Source organism: Anser cygnoides, chromosome 1 (assembly GCF_040182565.1).
Source record: "Anser cygnoides isolate HZ-2024a breed goose chromosome 1, Taihu_goose_T2T_genome, whole genome shotgun sequence".
NCBI lineage: Eukaryota > Metazoa > Chordata > Aves > Anseriformes > Anatidae > Anser > Anser cygnoides.
Genome location: NC_089873.1, coordinates 8,975,127 through 8,996,304, shown reverse-complemented (window position 1 = coordinate 8,996,304; position 21,178 = coordinate 8,975,127). Strand labels below are relative to the sequence as shown.

The following is a 21,178-nucleotide window of genomic DNA, read 5'->3' as shown; positions in this document are numbered from 1 at the left end:
TCTGCATGTATAGAAAAAGCGCTTAAGCCAGTGATCTGGTTCCACAATTAACTTTCTTGGTAACCTCTGGGTGTGTTACTTAAACTCACTGTGATTTAGTGTAATTTTAGTGTCATAGTATTAAAAAACAAAAACAAAAACAAACAAAACCCCCTCTTCCTCTGCTGATGATTGCATTTATCTCCCAGGAGCTACAAACATGTTTATGTTTTAATTTTTCGGTGGAATAATTGGAGACCCGGGGAGGAGCTCCCTTTCTCACAGTCACACTGGAGCAAGACCTCAAATCTACAGAGCAATGCCTCAGTAGGAGAGCGGGTTCCCAAGGCCGAGCTGTCTGCTGTGGTGAAAGCTGTAGACATGCTGGAAGCACAGGCTGCTAGATGGAAGAAAAACATCCAACTGATCTACTGGAGGATTCCCAAGGCTGGCCACCCCATCCTTTGTTTCAGAGCCACAGACTTTTGGCCTACTCACCAAACTGCACATCTGTTGAAAAGCATGGACCATCAATCTCCATGCTCCAGCCCACCTCAGACTTCAGCAGGCCTCATGTGTGACTAACTTTGCAGTGAGCCTGAACACTTGCTTTTCTCCTTTCATTTACGCTTCTCTGAATTTAGTTTGCTTTGGCTTTGAGGGAAAACACATAAAGTTCCTTGACACCATGACACAATAACCTATGACTCATTAACTTCAATGGTTTGTCTAATTGCTCAGGTCCCAGCCCTGCAGCCCCTGAGGTAGAAAATCTCGTTCCAGAGCCTGAGCTCAGACTGCAACCTCTGACCCTCGCTACAAGAATTACTGTCAGGAAGGCTTCGTGCAAAGAGCAATGAAGAGGCTGTGGACTCCAGTTCAATCAGCCAGCAGAGCAATGGCTAAAGCAGCCGAAAACTCCAACAGGCACATCCCACATTGAATCAACAGCTTAGGTAATGCACTGCTGGAGCCTGCAGCACGCTCTTCTTCCATGCAGATCCATGCTGCAGCCCTAGCTGGTAGGTACAGAGAGTTCAGATAAAGCTTCTGTCACTGTAGAAAAACTGCTCCTGCTGCAGCCCAATCGCACTACTTAAACCTCTGTCTCCCTCTCATGGCTAAACCACAGATAAAATTTAGGAGAGTGGGCTACGTTATCTGAGTTGGTTAAATCAGATAGGAAAAGCTTGCTTGTTTAGATCAGGGAGTTAAATGCATTTCATTTATTGAGTTAAATGCATTTCATTGCTGATCACTCTGTGATACTAGAGTGGTAATATCACAGAATGGCTCAGGTTGGAAGGGACATTAAAGATCATCTAGTCCCAACACCAGGAGTGATAAACTTTGCTTCGTAACTATGGTTGTGCCCTGAACAAAAAGCAAAAGCTCATGAGAGGCTCTCACATCTCTCTTCCATTGTCACAACCTGGCCCTCGATCTGAGCATCTCGTGCCTTAAAGAATTCAGCATAAAAAAGGAAAGTGATGGATTTATTATGTTAACTGCAGTAGCTGAGTTACTGTCACACACACTTAAACAATGCTATGTTGTCTTCACAGCTCTTCAAGCAGAAAATATGAAACATGGCCAGAGTTTGATCAAATTTTAAGGTAAATGACATGCTATGTTAAAGTAATTAAAAAAAAAAAAAAGGTGAAAAAGGTGACACATTCTTATTGGGAACCTCTTAAATTCTTGCAAGCAGCAAGATCTTTTGCAGCACATGGTATTTTTTTTTTCTTACCTTTTAGAAGTGGGGGCGTATCTGGAACAGGAGTTTCCATCCCAGGCACAGTATGGGTCTCTGGCAAGGCAGCAGTCTGCACAAGCCTTCCCATACGTGTGACATCTGTGCAGAGAGAGCTGAACCAATCCATCCCTGGAACCAATGTACAATTGCTGCTGCAAATCAGGCAAAGCGAATGAATTAGGATCTTTCTCCAAGTAGCCCGGTTAAAAAGTTCCCTTCCTCAGTGCCACACTTGCAGACTTTCAACCTTGTCCCAGATTTTTGAAAAAAAGAGGGAGAATTCCTCCTTTACTGTAAGCTGTTTCTCAGGGCTCAGTGTGAACTGACCATTCCCCACTAATCCCTGATGGAAAGGGGACTGCCGTCCTGGAAAGACACCAGCACTCAACACCCTTACACTTTTGGCTTTGTGTTGCGTCAAAAAAACCAGAAGCAATCTATGGTGAGGAGGGTTTATTAACACGTTTAAAAATAAGGGGCTGGATAGCCATGACGTTATGAGTCTGGGAACTAGTGATGACCTTGTGTGAATAAAACATCATCTTCTGCTTCTGATCTTCAAGTAGTATGAGGATAATATTACTCCCCTTTCCCCAATGGGTGAGTGGATTGCTTGTTGAGACAAGGGTGGTCCAAGTGCTTGCTGTTGAGCCAGAGCTGGCTCATGCAGCACTTCCAGCTGGCTTGCCACCTTTTTGGGGGGGAGATGGGACCCAGCTGTGCTGTGCGTGCCTGAACAACAAAATACCTCCTGTATTTGGCATGTTCTACTGGAGCTGCTCCGGCCACCTCCATGGGGACGGAAGGGGTGGCTCTGGTGTCACGCTGCCTCCCGAGCCTGCGCGGATCCATCACAGAGCTCGGAGCTGCCCTGAAACCCTTTCCCATAGGGGGAGTGCCAACTGGGACCAGCCCCTGCCAGGAGGGGACCACCCAGATTTAGACAGTGAATTAAGAGGAGGGGGGCCAGTGTGCAGGCTGTGCGTGCACAACATTCAGCACAATGAGGCCCTGAGCTCTCCTGACTACTAATACATAAAAAATAACAACAATAATAATAATTTATTGCTAGATTGTAGAGAGCCAAGTATTTCTAGTGTCCAGAAAATGAATGTGCATTGACTTCATTCACAAATCCCACAACCATAAGACTGAAGATTTGTTTCCATGAATAATTACCAGCTTGGGTACACAAATTACTGTTTGTAAGCAAATGTAAATTAGGCAGGGAAACAAGTTCAAACATATCCCCTTCTTTCCAGATCCATTTTAAGAGTTATCCATGGAAACTTTGGCCAATAAGTAACAGGCGCCACCTGAAAATTACAAACTAACTGTTCGGTGTACCCTATATCCTGCAGTAATTAAATGAGCTTGTGATTACCTGCTTCTGAGAAATCTCCATAGTCGAGATAAATGAAGGGTGCTAAAAAATAAATTAGGAAAGTGCATTAGTTTACACATTCCCTTTTGTTAATAAAATGAGAACAGACACTAACATACCCAAAAGGTAAATTAAATTACAGATTAATTTATGTGGTTTAAACTAATATTAAAACAAAACAAAGACAAACAAAACACTAAATTCTTGCTTACAAAAATACCTCCCATAATTTTTCCCTGCTGCTTACAAGGTGACTGGTTTTAATTCTTAGAGTTTGCAGTCTATCCTGACCTGGGGACTGGCAATGAGCCTTTGCATCAAGTTAAGTTCTTATTAAACACTACTTGCAAGGTTTAGATGGCATTTAAGGGATACAAAGGCAGATCTTGTGCACTAGGATGCATTTCACTTCTGTGAAAGACAGTGAATTTTTTGCCGGTGACTGATGTAAGAACAGGACAAAGCTCTGAGTATTATCTATCTCCTAATAGAAGATAATTAATCTAAGCCTACTGTTTAATGTTAATATGGTTCTAGGAAATAAGAGATGTTTTTTCAGCCCCTCACCCCCTTTAATTTTCTGGATTCAAAACCATAGAGGTAAAATAAATGTTACCAATAAAAACGTGAAGGAATGTCTGCTGACTAGAAAAAAAAATAACCTTTTATTTTGTTTTGTTTTAAATATGATACGGTACATTCGCCCTTGACATTATATTTTAAGAATGCAGCAAATTAGTGCACATGCTGAAACTCCTGATTACTTGGCAGGCCACTGAGTAATCTTGGTATTTTCAGAGCAATATTTATAATCGGTGTCCGAGACAGTTAGAAGAAGGCATGGAGAACTTTTAAATCAAAGTTTTATCATACACGTGACATATCAAAAAGCATTACAAAAATAATTTTTAAATATTCTGTCCTCATGCTTGGAAAACGCAGCCTCTAAGACTCAAAATCATTTCTTTAGCATGGACAGAAATTTTGGCTGAGACCTCATACAGCACATAAGAGAAAGAATATGCGGGAACATAATCAAAACGCCAGGGACACAGATAAACTCTAATGAAAAAGCAAGGTGAAAACTGAAGAAGAGCTATATAGGTGAAGGTGAAAAGGAAGGAAAGTGAGAATGCAAAGAATGAAGTAGAAACTGCAAAATGGAAAAGAAAATCAGCAGGAAAAGCACATCTCTATTTTCCTACTGGAATGGAATGTCTGTGTAAGCTTCCTCACCAGCAATGAGGTTAATCAGAAATTATGCCTGTGCAACAGAAAGGAGGTTTTTTTTTTCTTTTTTTTTTTTTTTTACAAGTTCTATTTATGAAGAAGTTAATGGTGTTCTCAGGACTCTGGTGACTTTTCTTCTCAGCCAGAATAACCAAATCAAAATGGCCAAAAACACCGAGTCAACCCACTCCAAAAGATTAAAACACAATGATAAACAAAACTTGCTTTATTTTCTTTCAGTTCTCAATTGCTAAGGTGTTTTATTTTGAAGAACTTCTCTACATCTGTGGATTTTTTTGTTTGTTCGGTTTGTAAATTATAATTATATAAAGAATAATCACAAAGCTGAAACAACTGGAAAATCAGCATTAAAAATACAATAATAATAAATAATTTGTTCTCATAATAAGATTGCAGACTAGAACAAGGCAGGAAAAATGGGACTTTCTATGAGTCTGAAAAATCATGGCCTGTTTGATTTTGTTATTTTTTTTCAATTAAGTCATCAAAGAATACCAAGACATTTAAAAATTTACGTAGTGTCCCTCTGAAAACTTGAACTAGTTCCAACAAGCAAACAACCAGACAGACAAGGCCAGTTTGGGCCTTAAAGTTCCCTCAATAATAGAAATAGTGTCTGTTAATTCTTACCTTGTATATCTGCAGCTCTTCCAGGACCACCTCCTCCTTAGTCCACTTCTCCTTTGTAATACTCACAACCTTCAGGACTGTGCCTACATCTGAAACAAATGTTCACCAAGTAAACCCCACTGTTACATCTCAGCTACTCCATTTCTTACTTCATATCAACTTTTATATATACATTTTTAAAAATAATGCTGTAAACTTAGGCTAGAAAATAAAAAAATAAAAAATAAATAAAAAATAAATAAAAAATAAATAAAAAAAAATAAAAACTGTGCACTGAAAATAAACCTAATGCATCAAGGATGTAGCCTTCAAATGGCATCTATCCTTACCTGCATCTATCACTACCTACATAACTCTATAAAATATGTTTGGTTTTACCATATGGCAGAGCCAACGCAATTGTAGATTGTGCTCAACAGGGGTGGTCTAGCACTGCTGCTACACAAATACACACACATACAAACACTCATAAGCACAAGCACATTCATGATCCCAGCTGGATCTTTCTGCATGTTTCCTTGAGCTGGAATTGGGACCCATCTGACCCTAAACAGACCCAGTTTAGGGGGCCAAACTGGTAGAAACCTATTTTATTTATTTATTTATTTATTTATTAATAGGATTAATTTTCATCAGCACAACTTCTTAATCAGAAGTAGGGTTCATTTTAATGTGGGAAATTACGTAATGCATTTTTTTTCATTTGTCTTTTCATTTTAGGGAGATTTTTGCACAAGATCTCCATTCAACATTAGAAAAAGTTTAAACAGTGCAAAATTTCTTTCTTTATGTTATCTTGAGATTTATTTTTTTGGTTTTTTTTGTTTTTTGTTTTGTTTTGTTTTGTTTTTAATTTTCTCTGTTCATTAATTTCAACCTGAATTCTTCATCTGTGAAAAAAAAAAACTAGATTGTTTCAGACCATTACACATTGCGAATCTTTACTGGCCTTGGAAAAAAAAAAAAAAAACTTAAAAATTGCGCATGGAAGTGAGTTGGGTGCTGGAATATTCATTGTGGAAATGACACAGCACAGCTTAGTGCTAAGCATTATCCATCATTTTGAAATAATGGAAAATAATACATTGTAATGGAAAGAATGTGATTTTCTTTGTTTTTTCCAAACTACAGAAGATCATATTACCAATCAAAGTTAAGAGTATTTCAGTTTGCCTTATATATTAGACATTTGTTTTGTTTTGGATATAATTTCCAAAGCCTGTGTATGTTAAAAGACCTGCAGCATGGTTGCATGTGCCTGTCTTTCTAAATTCTACAATAACATGGTTACATACATTCAAACACAGAGTAAGTTTCTGATCTGCTGCTAAAAAAATCTCATAGGTTATTTGGTATGCTTGTATTCAGTTTCTTTATGTGCTATTTGAAATTTTATATTTGTGTTTAGATTTTTTTTGTTTTTTCCATAGGACAAGTTTAGAAGATAAAATGGAACAAAAACACATGCCTCTGGAGAAGAAAACTCATTTTTAACGAAAGCATGATAAAAAAGTATCTGCATGTTATGGAGTGCCACCTAGTGACTGCATGGTACCTGTGCGCCTGGACACCTCCAAACCAAATGAATTACTCTGAAGAGTTAGCACCAGTGCTGGATAGTGACAGGTAACATGGCAATATTCTGGTTGCTGGTCTCTCAGTATAATTTTATTCCCATGAAAGATTTTGTATCAGAGGATAATAAACATCTAAAGGCATCCTCTGCAATCACTGAAAGAATATCTTGTATATTTTAGCTATAACCCATCTTTTCTTATAGCCTGTTTTACATTATTTTTCTTCAGTAGTATCGCTGGAAAAGCAGGCTTTAATGGGTACTCTCAAATCTTATGCAGCTCACAGCCTGAATTTGTTCACTTTCATTTGCCAATGACTATATTAAAGATTGCATTCAGAAAGCAACAAGGATTTTCTGTCATCATGGGTAAATTTTATTCCTAGCCTCCCCAGGCAGCCAGGGAGCAAATGCCATATTAATGTTCTTTTCTATGAAAATGCACTTTTCCATTTGACACCACTGCACACTGGTTGTACTGAGTTGTAGGGGAGTCTCACGCCTTCTTTTTTGGAAGACAGAGTTGTGAAGTGGATTGAGCTGAAAGATATAAAGGCACAGAGAGAGGCTCTCTCTGAACTTGTGTATGTGATAGTGCAGCTGGGAACCTCCTGAAGGTTGAGAAAACCCACACATTTTAAAAGGCAATGTTCTGTGACAATTCACACCTGTCCCCAGATCACTTCAGGGTATGCGTAGCTATCAAACTATATGACTTTAAATTTGCTTATAGTCCAGACAAAATGCTGCACAACCCAACAACGAGTAGGATTCGAACAAAGATTTAGTTTCTACAAAGCTCATGCACATCCTCAGATAAATCTTTTCCCCTCTGTGTACCTCAGTTTCACCCACAGTGAGATGGGGATAATGGCAATGGCTGCCTTAGTAAAGCATTCAGATCTTCTGGTGCAAAGTGCTTTATAAGAGCTATTACAACAGAGGAAACTTCAAACTGTGGATTAAGAATAAGAAATTTCTGTGGAATAAGATGAGGGATTATACTTTAGAAATGTTATGAATAGGGATGATAATAATTCTTAGCATGCCATGCTGTCGGGTGATCTATTCAGTGATTTTGAATTTAATTACTATGGTAAAACCAGAATTTTTCCTTAAGCTATCATAAAAATGTAAATACGTACATAATTACTGACAAAAAGACTGCAAAGCAGGTTTCTTCCCTAACAAGTTAGTTTAGCCTCTCTCTTTTCAATCCTGGCTCTCTTGTTTGGAGCTATTCATGTTGCACGGTAATATCTTTAAATTTATTGAAGTGGAATTGTTGCCTTAGGCTCAATGTGAAATCTTTCTTAGCTTTTCAACGTCACGAGGTGTAATGTTGAAGTAAGTACCATGTCACTTTTGATAACAGGAATTACTCCTTTTATTTATTTATTTATTTATTTATTCCACTTTTAATTGCCTATTGATGTGCTGCCAACAGGAACTGGAGCCACATAACATAAAGACAGGTAGTGAATGACGCTTGGAGGGTAGGAAAGTCCAGGTACTCTGATCCTTAACTGGGTTATCACCTAGGTACCAAGAGGCATTAAAATCTTAATCTCAGAATAAATCTCTTGAGATGACAAATTCATCCAATCTTAGCATTTTTTTTGAAGGCCTGGCACAGAACTGGGGGCATCTAATGCTTCCTGAAGCTGCGTGATTAGGGAAAAGATGTTAATCAACATGTTTATTTGAGACCTGCTGGACTAAAAGCATTTTTAAAGGGTGGGGCTTGTGCAAAATGATAGTGGAAGTCCAGTCATACCTGTTCCTAGGAAAATAACATCATATTGCCCATCCTCTGCCATGACATGATCCACCACAATCTGCGTCAGCCGATAGTCCACGTTGATCCGAGTGAATACTGGTCCTCCCGTCACCGGGTAAACGGATTTGTACATCAGAGGATGGCGTTTTATAAAGCTAATGACTTCATCAGGAAAGTCTCTTGTAGATTTTATGAGTGGATCGTAGGTTTTGCTTGGACACTGAAAGAAAAAGAAAGACCAAGAAGTTGAGATGAATATTGTGAAAGAAATACCTGAAATCTGCAGGTTTTTCTGCTTATTGGGAAAGACATTCTGTCCATTTTGAAATCTCAAGGGCTCTATCCAGCTCCTCAGCTACCTTGAAAAGCAGAACACTTCCCTAGATGACTAAATAGGAGTGTAAATTCAGTCAATTATTTCTTTACAGTGAAATTTTGGTCTCTGCTCTTTTGCTTTGTATTTATATAAACGCACACCAATGCAAAGAATAGCTGCTAGCACATCAGCTATATCCATTTGTAAGTCACATTTACCAGTTGGATGGTAATTTGACTTACAATTTAGAAAGCTTTGTGATGTTTTGAAAGTGTGGAAGCACACTGGGAAGCTCTGTATTCACTTCCAGCATGTGCTACTCCAGTTCTTCAAAGGGCAGCTTTCTTCCTTATTTCTCTACTCTCACCTCTCCTCTTTTAATTTTTATCTCTCTTCAAAAGTGATTTCCCTTCATCTTCATTTTTCTTTATCCTGCATATTCTCCTTTATCTTTTAAAATCACCTAAAACTTGCTAATTTGTTTCATCTCACTATTTTTTACTGCTACTCAGAATTATAAATCTTCAGTTCCTGTTAGTTATATGCCCACACGTGCACCTACCTACCTATAGATATATGCAAGCTTTGAAGAAAAAACTCCTATAGGTTTTTCTTCTTTCTTAGTCAGAGTTTTGATAACTTAAATTAGAAGTTAGAGGAGAGATGAATTGTTTTTATAAGACAGCAAGAAAAAAAAAAAAGACAACGTTAGAAAAAAGATGTTTGATGTTGAATCAAATGCTAATAATTAATATTTATTGCACTAACAAATCTGCAAACACAAACTACTTTAAAACTATGTATAATTTTTGAATTTTATCGCCAAATGTCTTTTAAAACCATGTCCAAAATCCTTTCTGTTTCTTCATCTTGCAGCGTTCCTAAAGAGAGTAGGAGATATGCCTTAACATCCACACCACTGTCACCAGTAATTAGAATACATCATTGTTACTAACATTCAAGCAGTTCATCCAAGCCTGTGGTGCATTTTAACATTTTTTCACATCATATAGTAGAGACAGCAAAATTTAGTTATAAACAATCCACAAATGTAGGAAAATACCTATTTAAAAAAAATATTTAGGAACTACTTGTATATAATACTATAATAGATGCCATCAGTAGAGATCACTTTAGAAATTTGGTCTTATTTAAATAAGTCACAGATTAAACCTATATTCTATTAGAAATCGGGTTTTCTATTAAAACGCTTGTGAAACCAGTCAGAAATCAGGTTGCTCAGTTCTTCTTCTCATCCAAAAGAAGCATTTGGACACCATTACTTCATTTTTCAAAAGCACTGCTATAAACCAGAAACGTTCTCATGATAAGATCGGTACATCTGCAAAGAATTTTACCTCCTCATTCCCTGCCCCACTCATGGGAGTATTATCACTTTGGCTATTCTACAAGACAAGGAAATCGAGTCTGGGGTGAAGGAAGAACTGAATGACCTATCATGCAGTCTAGCTCTCCATTTCAAGGCACAGATAGCTATATGCAGTTAAATTTGCTACATGCTGAATAAATAGTTTTACTGTGTGACTTTCAACAGCAAGTCTAGAGTGCCCTCTGCTGTCTAAGTAGGATAATCTCAAGTATTTAAAATGCAGGATCTATTTATTCACTGGTTGAAGACTTTCTTCTTTTAGTATTTCCTTCAGCAAAATCACAGAATACTTCATCTGTGCATAGCAGAGGAGAGAAGAATAAAGTACAAAAAGAAACGAGAGGGATGTAAGCAGAAATACTGTTGCCAGCTCCCTGCTCTGGTATGATCAGAAATGGGTGGCTGCTCCTCTTACTGAGGCTGAGCTTTTGTCTTAAGGGTGCAGCGAGCCAGAAGTTGGTAAGAGCCACACCAGCATGCTCCCACATTTGACTAAGGCTTGATTTCTCTTGGGAATTACTCCCAGAGCTACTGTGGAAGAAGGCCGCTAACAAGTGCTTTAATCGTGCTAATTTTTCTAGACTGAAATACCCTGTATATGGCCTGTAAACAGAGGCCACAACTTTTTGGTGAACTGAACATCCTACGCTTCACATTTATTTTTCTTGTAATAAAAGCAGATTCTTCAGATGCCAGATGATCCCTGCAGCTCATTATTTCTCAGAAGTGACTTTTCTTACTCTTCTACATAGCGGAAACTCTTGTTCAGGCTGACAGCTTGGCTGCTACAGCATCTTTTTCTCTGGTTTTGAACAATGTTGTCTCTTCCTTTTCAGGTCCAGACCACTGCTAATGTGAACATCCCACCCTCCATCCCCCTTAGATACCTCCCCAGGATATTCTGTTTACTGATGGGTTTAGCCCCCACCTCTCTTAGGCCCATAACCCTACCTCCTCAACCACCTTCCAGTCTTTCCCTTCCATGCTTTTCCAGGTGAGCCCTGGAATATTTGCTTTCAGGGCCAATTGTGTTGGTGACCCATCATCTCTCATGCCCATCTGATTTCCTTCCCATGGCTGTCCTTATCTCATTGTCATCCCTTGCTTTAAATTTAGTCTCTAATTTGAATCTGAGAAAGCTTCTCTTTTGAAGCTGGAGACACCTAGATGTGTTACTGTGGTGGTACTAATCCTGAATACTAATAAGATGAGCTGGAAACACTATTCCAGTGTTACATTGGAATGACACATTTTTATATATAAATACACATTTTTACATATGAACTGCCAATTTCTGCTTTTTTAACACTAAGTAATCCCTTTATTTCCTGCCAGATGGAGCCATAACATAGCCTGTGAAGAAAGCAATGTGATGAAATAATGTTTTTTGTAGTGTGCTGGAAAAAAAGTTAAGATTTGTCATGAAGTTGCAGTACAATCCTTCAGAACTAATTTCTACAAAAACTTTAGATTGCATTCCTACATCTCCAGCTTGACATGTATTCTATCTATGGTGCCAGTTAAGGTCTTGCTGTTAGCATTTGTTCCAATATGTAAAGTTTGATATTTTCCAAAACATTCACATTAAGAACAATACATACAGTGCCAAGAGCTGAGCCTGTCCCTCCTCCATTGCTGGCGAACTGCCTTCTCACAGCCATGCAACTTTAGCTACTAGCAGCAAAGCTGTCCCCACAGGCTCAGGGCCAGCCTGGAACATTCCCTTCCTTGGGTTTCCACTGCCCGCTCTCTGCCTGGGCTGTGGGATGCACACAACACACCCTGGGGCAGCAGGGGAGAGCTCAGCAGAAGTGTTGGTTTTACTGAAATGGGATTCTAGACAGGAATAGTGCTTAGGCTCCTGAATCATCTAATAGCTTTTGTAAATTTCTCCGTAGTCAATAAGTCTATGAATTAAGATATGATCCATCACATATTCAAACATTTTTCTCAATATACGATTTAAAGTATGTCTGTGAATGAACTGACGAGAACAAAACTAGATTTACATTATTGTACTCTGATACTTGCTCAAAGGACATTCCTTGCAAACCCAGTTTAATACAGGTAGAAAAGAAGAAAAAGAGGAAAATCCTACTGAAAAAAAAAAAAAAAAGTTCATTTAGAAATATATGTTGCAGTGAGTTATCCCTAGGGGTCTTATGCTAGCTTTTCCATAAGAAATTCACTCTCTGAGTAGACTTTCCCTTGTTCTGTTTTCTGCTGTGCTTTCAGAAATTAAAGGCTTTGCAAGGTTATACCTTTAAGGTGGGCTGTAGTTAGCTTGGTTTTTGAAGACAGCAATATCAGTTTAATAATATCACAAAGAAATATATGATTTTGTATTACGCAGCAAAAGAGACAAAAATAAGGGTTTGATGGAAAGGAAAGGGAAAGAAAAAAAAGGGAAAGGGAAAGGGAAAGGGAAAGGGAAAGGGAAAGGGAAAGGGAAAGGGAAAGGGAAAGGGAAAGGGAAAGGGAAAGGGAAAGGGAAAGGGAAAGGGAAAGGGAAAGGGAAAGGGAAAGGGAAAGGGAAAGGGAAAGGGAAAGGGAAAGGGAAAGGGAAAGGGAAAGGGAAAGGGAAAGGGAAAGGGAAAGGGAAAGGGAAAGGGAAAGGAAAATGGCATTTCACTTATGCCAGAACTCCAAAAGCCCTATTGATTTTAAAAGTATATTTATCTTTGCAGGGGCTGAATCAAAGTTTTTTGGAATCAATACAAAGAAACCCATGTTCTTTATCCACCTTTACATCAATTTACTCTATGTAGAACTGGAAAGAAATTCATTATTCTTTGCATCCCCAACCACGCAGTAATTCACTTTCCCCCTCACTGAGTACTAGAGGTTGATTTCCCTTACATGTACATTTTCTGTGGTTCATACTATCACCCACTAACTCTGAGTTACAGGTCACATCTTATGGAACTTTGCCGATTGCTCACCTGTTCATAGCTCAATCTCAGAAGTCCATTTCTATTTGAAAAAAAAAAAAAAAAAAGGAGTAGACCCACAGGTCTTAAAAATGTCCTAAATTTTTGCCAAAAAATAATCAACAGAGGAAGATGAGAACAATGACATCACTTACTAAAAACACTAGGATAAAATGTCTACCAATATGGAACTATAAAGCTGTTGAAGTATTACCAAAGACTTAAACCCTACCATGTATAATATAGGGAAATCTTTGCCAGTTTGCAGAGCTAATTTAGTAGAAACAAGAACTAAGGGTCTGATCCAAAGATCCACTTGAGTCAATAGGAACTTTTCCAATTATTTCAGTAGGCTTTGGATCCCATCCTAAGACAGCATGACCACCAGGAGCAGCTGGGCAGGTGTAACCCTGTTATGCTTGGCCAAGGGAGCTATTTCCAGAGGCATCACTAACTGTGGCATGATGGATGGAACACGGGAATGAAAAAATCATTTGGGCCACCCTTTGGCAAAGTCCTCGGGCAGCTGTTTGAAGCTGTGTCCACCCATCATTACAGAACAATTCCTGTAGGTTTGTGCTTCCTTTCATTGCAATCAATAGGATGCACAGAGATAAAGGCTTTATGGCCAAGTAGGTGAGTGAAGCAGCCTTTCACCTCTGAAAATGTGAGTTCATATCCTGGTGTATGTCACATGTGATAATGATATCAGTGTTCTCTGCCCGGTTCACATTTATTCACATCAGCAACACCAGATGCTGTTTCAGATATGTGACATCTTCCACTGGAGACAATAAGATATTTGCATTTATATCAAATGTCACAGGAATACACTGCCAGGGTTGTTTCATGTGGACTACAAGAGAGTCTGACTCCATAAAAGTTCTTAGAGTACCATCATTGTGCTATCTCATCGGCTTCTACTTTTGCAACAGACATGGGATTCATCTCGCCTGACCTAAATTATATTAGCTGTGTTTGAACTGCAGAAAGGAGGTGACTGTCTCTTTCCTTCTGATAGAGAAGTCTAAACAACTAGCTCAAATTAGATACTTTTCTTTTAGATAGATGAAGTCAAGAAAAATTAAATTAGTAAAATTAGTACTGCTAGATAGGAATCTTGCAGGAAATATATTCGCTATGTAATTTATTCTTCAAAGTTGCTTAGGTGTTCACTGTCACAAATGGTATCTTTATCTAAATGTACATGTTCAGAAATGAAAAGTAAAAGACAAAAACAAGCCTCCAAAACAGAAACAGAGTTAGAATTGTTAAGAACATCTCTATTCAAACACTGTATAAACTGCTATATGAACTTTTAAAGAATCAATTCAGTAGCAACTTAAAGCTTTTCCAGTGTCTTCAGTATGAGCTCACTTTGACTCTAATCAACCTGGACCAAGTCCTAAGCCCAGGTGATCTGCAAAAATACCTTTTTATTCCCTCATCTGTTATTTGTATCCAAATGCAATCATGAAGTGGTAAATTAAGGCTAATCTTTCTCAAGTAAAAGCAAGTAGGCTCTAAGTTAGCAATACTGCACATCTCTCTCTCTCTTTTTTTTTTTTTCCTCTCATCTTATTAAATTTACAACTTAGTAGAGTGCTGGATGTGTAGATCTCACACAATACTAAGATATATGGTGTGACTGTGTTAACATTATATGGGAACCCTGGCCAAGATTTTTAAAAGCTGGTGCCAGAAGTTAGGCTCCTAAATAAACATCCAATTTGCCAAAATGCATAGTGCTTTACACCAGCCAGTGAAGTCAGTAAGAGCTGCTGGATCTAACACCTATTAAAACTGTGACAATTATTTGGGAATCTAGATTTAAGGTATGTAAAAAAAAAAAAATCCTTTTAATTATGTATCTTTAATTCAGCAGTGCTGTTGTCTGCTGACAATTTTTAAACAGAATGATGCTCCCTGTGAACTACAAGAGTTTCGATTTCAAGCATGTCAAAAACCCCATTTTAAATGAGACTTGTCACATTTACCCTTAGACCCACTTAACAATGGGATTCAAACACACATAGGTTAGGTGCACAACAGGGACTTCATAACACTGACTGAAGTAGGCATCTGCTGGGGAGATTTTTCAGTTCCAGGCTGAAAACTTTCATGCTTTTCACAAGCAGAACTAAGCACCATACCAGTAAGGCACTCTCTTGGGATCATCTCAAGTAGCCAGTGTGAAACATAAAGGAATGGAATACTTCTTAAATCTCTCTCATTTTGGGGAATTAGATGCCTTAGCCTGGGCTTTCCTTCTGGTGGAGGTGTCCATTTGTTCTAGACACATGGACCAGAGCCATTCTGGGAGCTCCCCCCTCCTTCCTGTTTGAAAGTGTTTTCACTTTTCATGGGATAATTAGGTCTCAGCTTAGCCAAGAGTAGAAAGAATATTGCTCGGATGTTAACCAGGAATGGAGAAGATCTGTTTTCCACTGAAAAGCTCTCTATTTTATATTATATGCAGCAGGAAGTAGAGAACCAGACCCTCCCTCAGAGGGAATGTACTAACTGCAGCCAGGCGCTAATACTGACACTGTCCTTTTTGCTTATGATCTCAGCTAATTAATGTTTAACTACAAAGGAGTTAATATGGCCATATAAGCAGCATTCTCCTGCAGTGCAACGTAGAGCCTTCCAGACTCCAAATGAGCTTTGTTATCAGTGAACCATCAAGCAAAAAGCAGAGAAACAGAAGAAATACCTTCAGCTAGTCACTTCTGTGTTAAAAGAGGATCCTCCACCCAACCAACAAATTGAATTTTATGTGCATATAAGTTTAATGAGAAATGCAGAGTCTGAGGAATGAGCCACTGAGATGTAGCACTGAGGAACTGGTATGATGCCCAGAAGAACCTTAGAATATTGGGTACTTATAGTTTAGGATATTCTGTGATTTAGATGGCAGCCAAGAGATGACTCCTGGGGCTTAAGCATTTATGTGCTGCTGGAGACTCAGCACTAATCCATTCTGGAGAAGGCACTTGAGCTCCTGAGTGTCATAAAGACTGTGTGGCTTTTTCTCTGTAGTCTGATCAGAGCTTCACAAAACATTTTGCATTTGGACATGCCCCTCTAAAACTTTAGTGTTTCTCTAGAGGATGGACATAATGTGCCTGTCCATCCTGTAAAGATGTTCACAACAGCCTTGCAGCTTAAGCCTGAAAGAAGACAGGGGAGAGGAGATTGAGTCAGGTTCTGCTGGACACAGAAACAGCCAAAATTTTAAATGAAATCAACATCTAATCTCACTCTATCCCCCTAAATATGCACAAAATAAATAAATAAATAATAATCCCTAACATGATTTTTTTTTATTTTTTTATTTTTTATTTTTAGCTAGAGACTGTATTCCACTCGATGTATGGGGTTTGTTCTAATGTTTGTCTTGAACTCCTTGTATTGCTTTTCCATTTAACACACCTGTGTTGCTGATAGCAAAGGCTGACATAAGAGAACATTAATGTGAGGTTAACCATCTGAGACCAGCTAGGTGACTGAACTTGACTTTGTAGGTGGCACTTTGCAATTTTCTGCCGACCTCAGCACACTGGAAAGGTGACTGGGTTCACAGCCTTTTGAAAGGCTGCTATGAATTGAGAAGTGATTCATGTTGGGGAGAACATGTTGGTACGGAGGAGGAGGTGGAGGAGGCTTTCTCAGGAAAATAAACCTATAAAGTGAAACATTTCACTTAATTAAGCAGCCCCATTTACAGTGCTGAGATCAAAGGAGAGGGGAATTGGAGAAGCAAAGAATGCAGTCTATCCCATAAAAGATCAGGTGAAGGAGAAAGATAAGTCTAAAAATAACAAAGGAAACCTGTGCAACCCTCAGTGTTTTATGAACACACTTATTAAAGCAGGAAAATTAACCAGACGTGAGGACAGGGGGAGGCTTTTGGCAGACAGTATTTCTCTGTGGCTCAGCCAAGTCCCAATGGGATGGACACCACATCTTGATGAGCCTTTGCACTGGATTAGCAGAAGAAATAAAGGGATTTCACTAAAGAAAGGAAGAAAAAGCAACTGAGAAAGACAAGAAAAATTGAGGAAGATCACAGAAAGATCTGAGGGTAAAGGAACTTACTTTTTAAAAAAGAGAGAGAGAACAACAAAGAATATAGAAGCTCAGAAGCATATATTGGTATTCAGATCTGGAGTGGAAAGAGGTGAGATATAACACCACAAATGGAGAAAAGCAATAGCTTCTGTACTGGGCTGCTTCTTGTAGCTAAGAAGTCAATTAAACTGCAAGATTCTTACTTTGCTGATCCAGAAATCTAGATCCATTGTACTCAGTCTTGCCTTGAATAGCAATTAAATACCTAGGCACTATGACATACCAGACTGTGTGTTAATCTGCATCTTTAAACATTGATGTTCCTCTCAAAATCTGGTCTTGGTACAGTAGTTACAGTTATATAAATAGGCTAGAACTGCTGCTTTCTTCTAATTCACTGAAAATCTTATTTAAAAGATTGAACATCTTCTGTGATTACTAGGAGGGTGTTATGAAAACTCCGGTTCAGAACACAGAACACATTTTAAAGAAAGTCCTTGATGATTTCTTTATCAAAGGATAATTTCCTGGGTGAAACCCTAAAAGACTGCAAGAAAACTGGACTTGTTATTTGGGGACAGCTGCAGATATGCAAGTCCAATTTTGAGGCATCTAAAGAAGAAAAAGCAAAAGCTTTCTTGGTGTTCAAATAGCCCTTTGTACCAGGCTGCCAGCTGCTTGATTCTTTTGTCTCTCTCTCTCTGTCTCCCCCTTTTTTTTTTTTTTCATCTTCCAAACTGAAATAGATTTCAAGCCTTGCTTCCATTTAATTTTCACCATTTCCACTTGCTCTTTAACACTGCTGGGAGAAATTGGAGTAGAATTGCTGCATGCTTTGCAGCATCTGATCACGAGTCAGCCTGGCCAGGGTCTCGCAGGACGCCAGAGGGCAGGCAGACCCCACTGCATCGCCCTCATGATGCTCAGCATTGCCAAGGCATGATGTCATGGTCATGCTGGGAGTTTATCTCCAACACAAATTGCCACAGGAAGCATTTTGTCAAAATTTCAATATCAAAGTGGTCACAGCCCCTATAGTGAACAGCTTTATTTACTTAGGAGATAAAGGCAGCTGAGCAAAAAGTTAAGTTAGGGTAAGCAGTCCCTAGCTTCTGTGTAAATGCTGAAAAGGAAGTCAATGCCTCTTGCAAAGCTAAACATCAAAGGAAATGCATTTCCTAGTACTGCCATTTTTAGACTTTGCCAATAACTTAAAATATTAGAAATATAAAATAGGGCAGTTTTGGCTATGCTAAGCTTTATGCAAGACTTAAGTAGAGCTAAAATTTCAAAAATGCTCTAGTAACTCTAAAAACTGGACAGATTATCCCTCTTTGGCTTTGTTCTGCTCATTCCTGAATCACCCCATAGTTGGCAAGAAATGGTGAAATTAATCTTTATAGAAGAACATTTCAGCATACAGACACACTGCAGCATTCTGTGGGCATGTAATGTGCTGCTTCTTTTCCTTGCCTTTGAGCACTGTGCTGCCCTTTCAGATCCCACCCTAAATCTGCTCAGATCCAGAAGTCTGGAGTACTCCACTTCAGGATGAGAGCATGGCGTGAATCCACCTCTTATTTGGGTACGCTATCTTAAACTACCAAGCCTGAAGTATGTTGTAATCCAAGCCTATTCCAGCTCAGTAAGACTAATGATAAATAAGTATGCAGCAATATGTTTACCTTATCTACATAGTAAATATTACAGATATCTCTCTTCAGAGAACTTTCTTCAGTAAAATCCACTTCCCTTCTCAGCTCCTGGTCAGACAAACTCCTACAGAAATCCACTGGGTACAGAGTTCCTAAGGATTTTTACGAGACCATTTTCTCACAGCCGTTATCAGGTGTTTAAAGGAAGCAGTTAGAGAGTTAAGGGGCTGCTCGTGGAAAATATCCATTTACATTAAACTTTCCAACTTTTAAAATACTTTTGAGCATGGATATTCGAATCAGCGATAAAGATCAGCATTGACATGCTTCAGCATGACATGTTTCCTTCCTTGCGAATCCCAGCTCAACCATGTGATGGCTAATACACTCAAAAATGCAATGAGCTTATGACCCGTCTATCTGTGCAGAGTGTTCATCCTTATGGGGCACTGCGAGGTTTTCAAGAGAGTTATTTTAATCTCTTTAGATACCATGGGACCAGCTATTGTTCTCACTGGCACCATTTTTGTACTTAAAACTAAACACATCTGCACTTCTTAACCAGTAATGGAGTTGCGCATGCTAAAATAATAATAATAAAAGAATTAAATGTAATCTTCTTTTCTGGGGGCACCGTATATTCTGCATGGGAGAGAGATGTGTAAGCCTGCGGTGTCTAAATTAGGAGCTTATTTGCTCCAGCAGCGCAGATCTTAGGCTGGAGCTGCCTTACTCTTTATGGAAAGCCTTCCTTCCCCACCCGCCTGCAGCTCTGAGAGGAGATCATCAGAGCACATGGCATGACCTGCTGAAGCTAAGGATGACCAAGTGCAACAGGGAGCAAGGGAATGGACCAAGAAGTTGGATGCACTGGAAGGATGATGAAGAAAACACAAAGATACAAGAAAGGGTGTGAAAAAAAAAGGTAAATAAGCAAGATAATACAGCTTGAAGCAACAGTTACACCAATGCAGATGTCAGAGAAATAGTGTAGAGACAACCAGGTGGCTTCTAGACAAGGTACGAGCAGCAGTCCAACCTCAGTAGCTCAGCATTTGGCTAGATTTATGCAGCAGTAGGCTAGGTCAATGAATACCAGACCAATATAATGTAAAGCTGTCCTGGACAGTATCTGTCATATTCTTAAATCACTGCTCTTTTACAGTGATTGTAACAAGAGTTGCTCAAAGTTTTGCTGATGTTTTAAAAGTAAATGCATTTTTTTTAGACATATCGTTTTCCTCCTCAGCTGTAACATAGGTCCATGCTTTTCCAAATTTAGTATCAAGACAGAAGTACAGAAATTATTTACTAGTATTCAACTTTTAACATTTTTGATCTGATTGTTACATCTCGAGTCTAACAGATTTGGATTTAGATTTTTCCAGACATTAAACTTCACTTTTCTTCCTATTACTTGTCTTCCGTCACACAAAATCTGTAGCAACTAACTCTATTTTATTTCAAAACACAACACATGCCCAAACACACATAATAGAATCAATGACCATATCTCAAGGAATGAGATTTTAACAAACACAAAGTTAACAGAAATACAAGACTCCAAATAAAATACCCCATCATAATTTATTCCTCCATAAAGAAATGTTTTTGGCTTTTTATAAAGTGTTGGTGCCTCAGAGGTGATCCCAACAGATGGAAATTCAGCTGGACAGTAAGAGACCACAATAGGAGACAATCAGGAAATAGACAATCTGGACACAATCTCAGAGAAATGGAAAATGTATATTTATATATATAAACAGAAAAAGGGTAGGTAGAAGTCTGAGCTCTCAACAGAAGAGAAAGGGTTGTGAGGATAATTTGAAACATCCTGAGTGGAAAATATAAATTGACAGTCCATGGAGGGGAGAAAAGTATGATTGCCTTTGAGTAAAAATAGAAGTATGTAATTAAGGAGACACTTACTGTACCAGGTCTGGGATATGGGATACGACCTTCATACTGCACCCATCGATGATCCACACTCTCTTTGTGAGCATAGGGACCATTGAAAACAGCTCTGATATCTGCCATGCTGTACACACAAACTGCAGAGCCCTTGAAGACGGAGCTGCAAAAAGAAGACAGACTGATAAGCACATCTTCAGTGCACACCTCATCCAGTGAATTCATTAATTCCACTGAGTGAGATGGGTTTTCGATCAATCCTGCACCTGAGAGCTGATATAAGTGGTGCTAAATAACAGAAAATATGGACAGGTCTGATAAGTACAGATATTTAATGTCACTGTCATTACAATGTAAAGCTTTGCTCAGGTGAAACCTGAACTTGTTAGCCTTTCGGATCACTTCATAGGCTGTCATTTTTTCTAGTGTTCAGCAGGTTCCAGATACCATTTATTAACTATTAAGTTTAGAATTTTCTACAGATGAAGGACTTTAAATTATGTTCACTTCTGTAAGTCTGTATTTTAATGATAACACAGGTGACGT

General features: G+C 38.7%; 1 protein-coding gene across 3 annotated transcripts in view; it reads right to left on the bottom strand.

The window, feature by feature from the left end:
- SEMA3D (semaphorin 3D) overlaps positions 1–21,178 on the bottom strand; it is a 142,918-nt gene that overhangs the window by 14,597 nt on the left and 107,143 nt on the right. For 2 of the 3 annotated variants that reach the window (XM_013180441.3, XM_013180440.3), the window contains 5 exons: positions 20,651–20,795; positions 8,354–8,576; positions 5,001–5,089; positions 3,120–3,161; positions 1,730–1,887 (listed from right to left, as the gene is read on the bottom strand). In XM_013180441.3, the coding sequence (XP_013035895.1) occupies positions 1,730–1,887; positions 3,120–3,161; positions 5,001–5,089; positions 8,354–8,576; positions 20,651–20,795 (657 nt within the window). The remainder of the gene's footprint in view (positions 1–1,729; positions 1,888–3,119; positions 3,162–5,000; positions 5,090–8,353; positions 8,577–20,650; positions 20,796–21,178) is intronic. The other variant, XM_013180442.3, reaches the window with a different exon arrangement.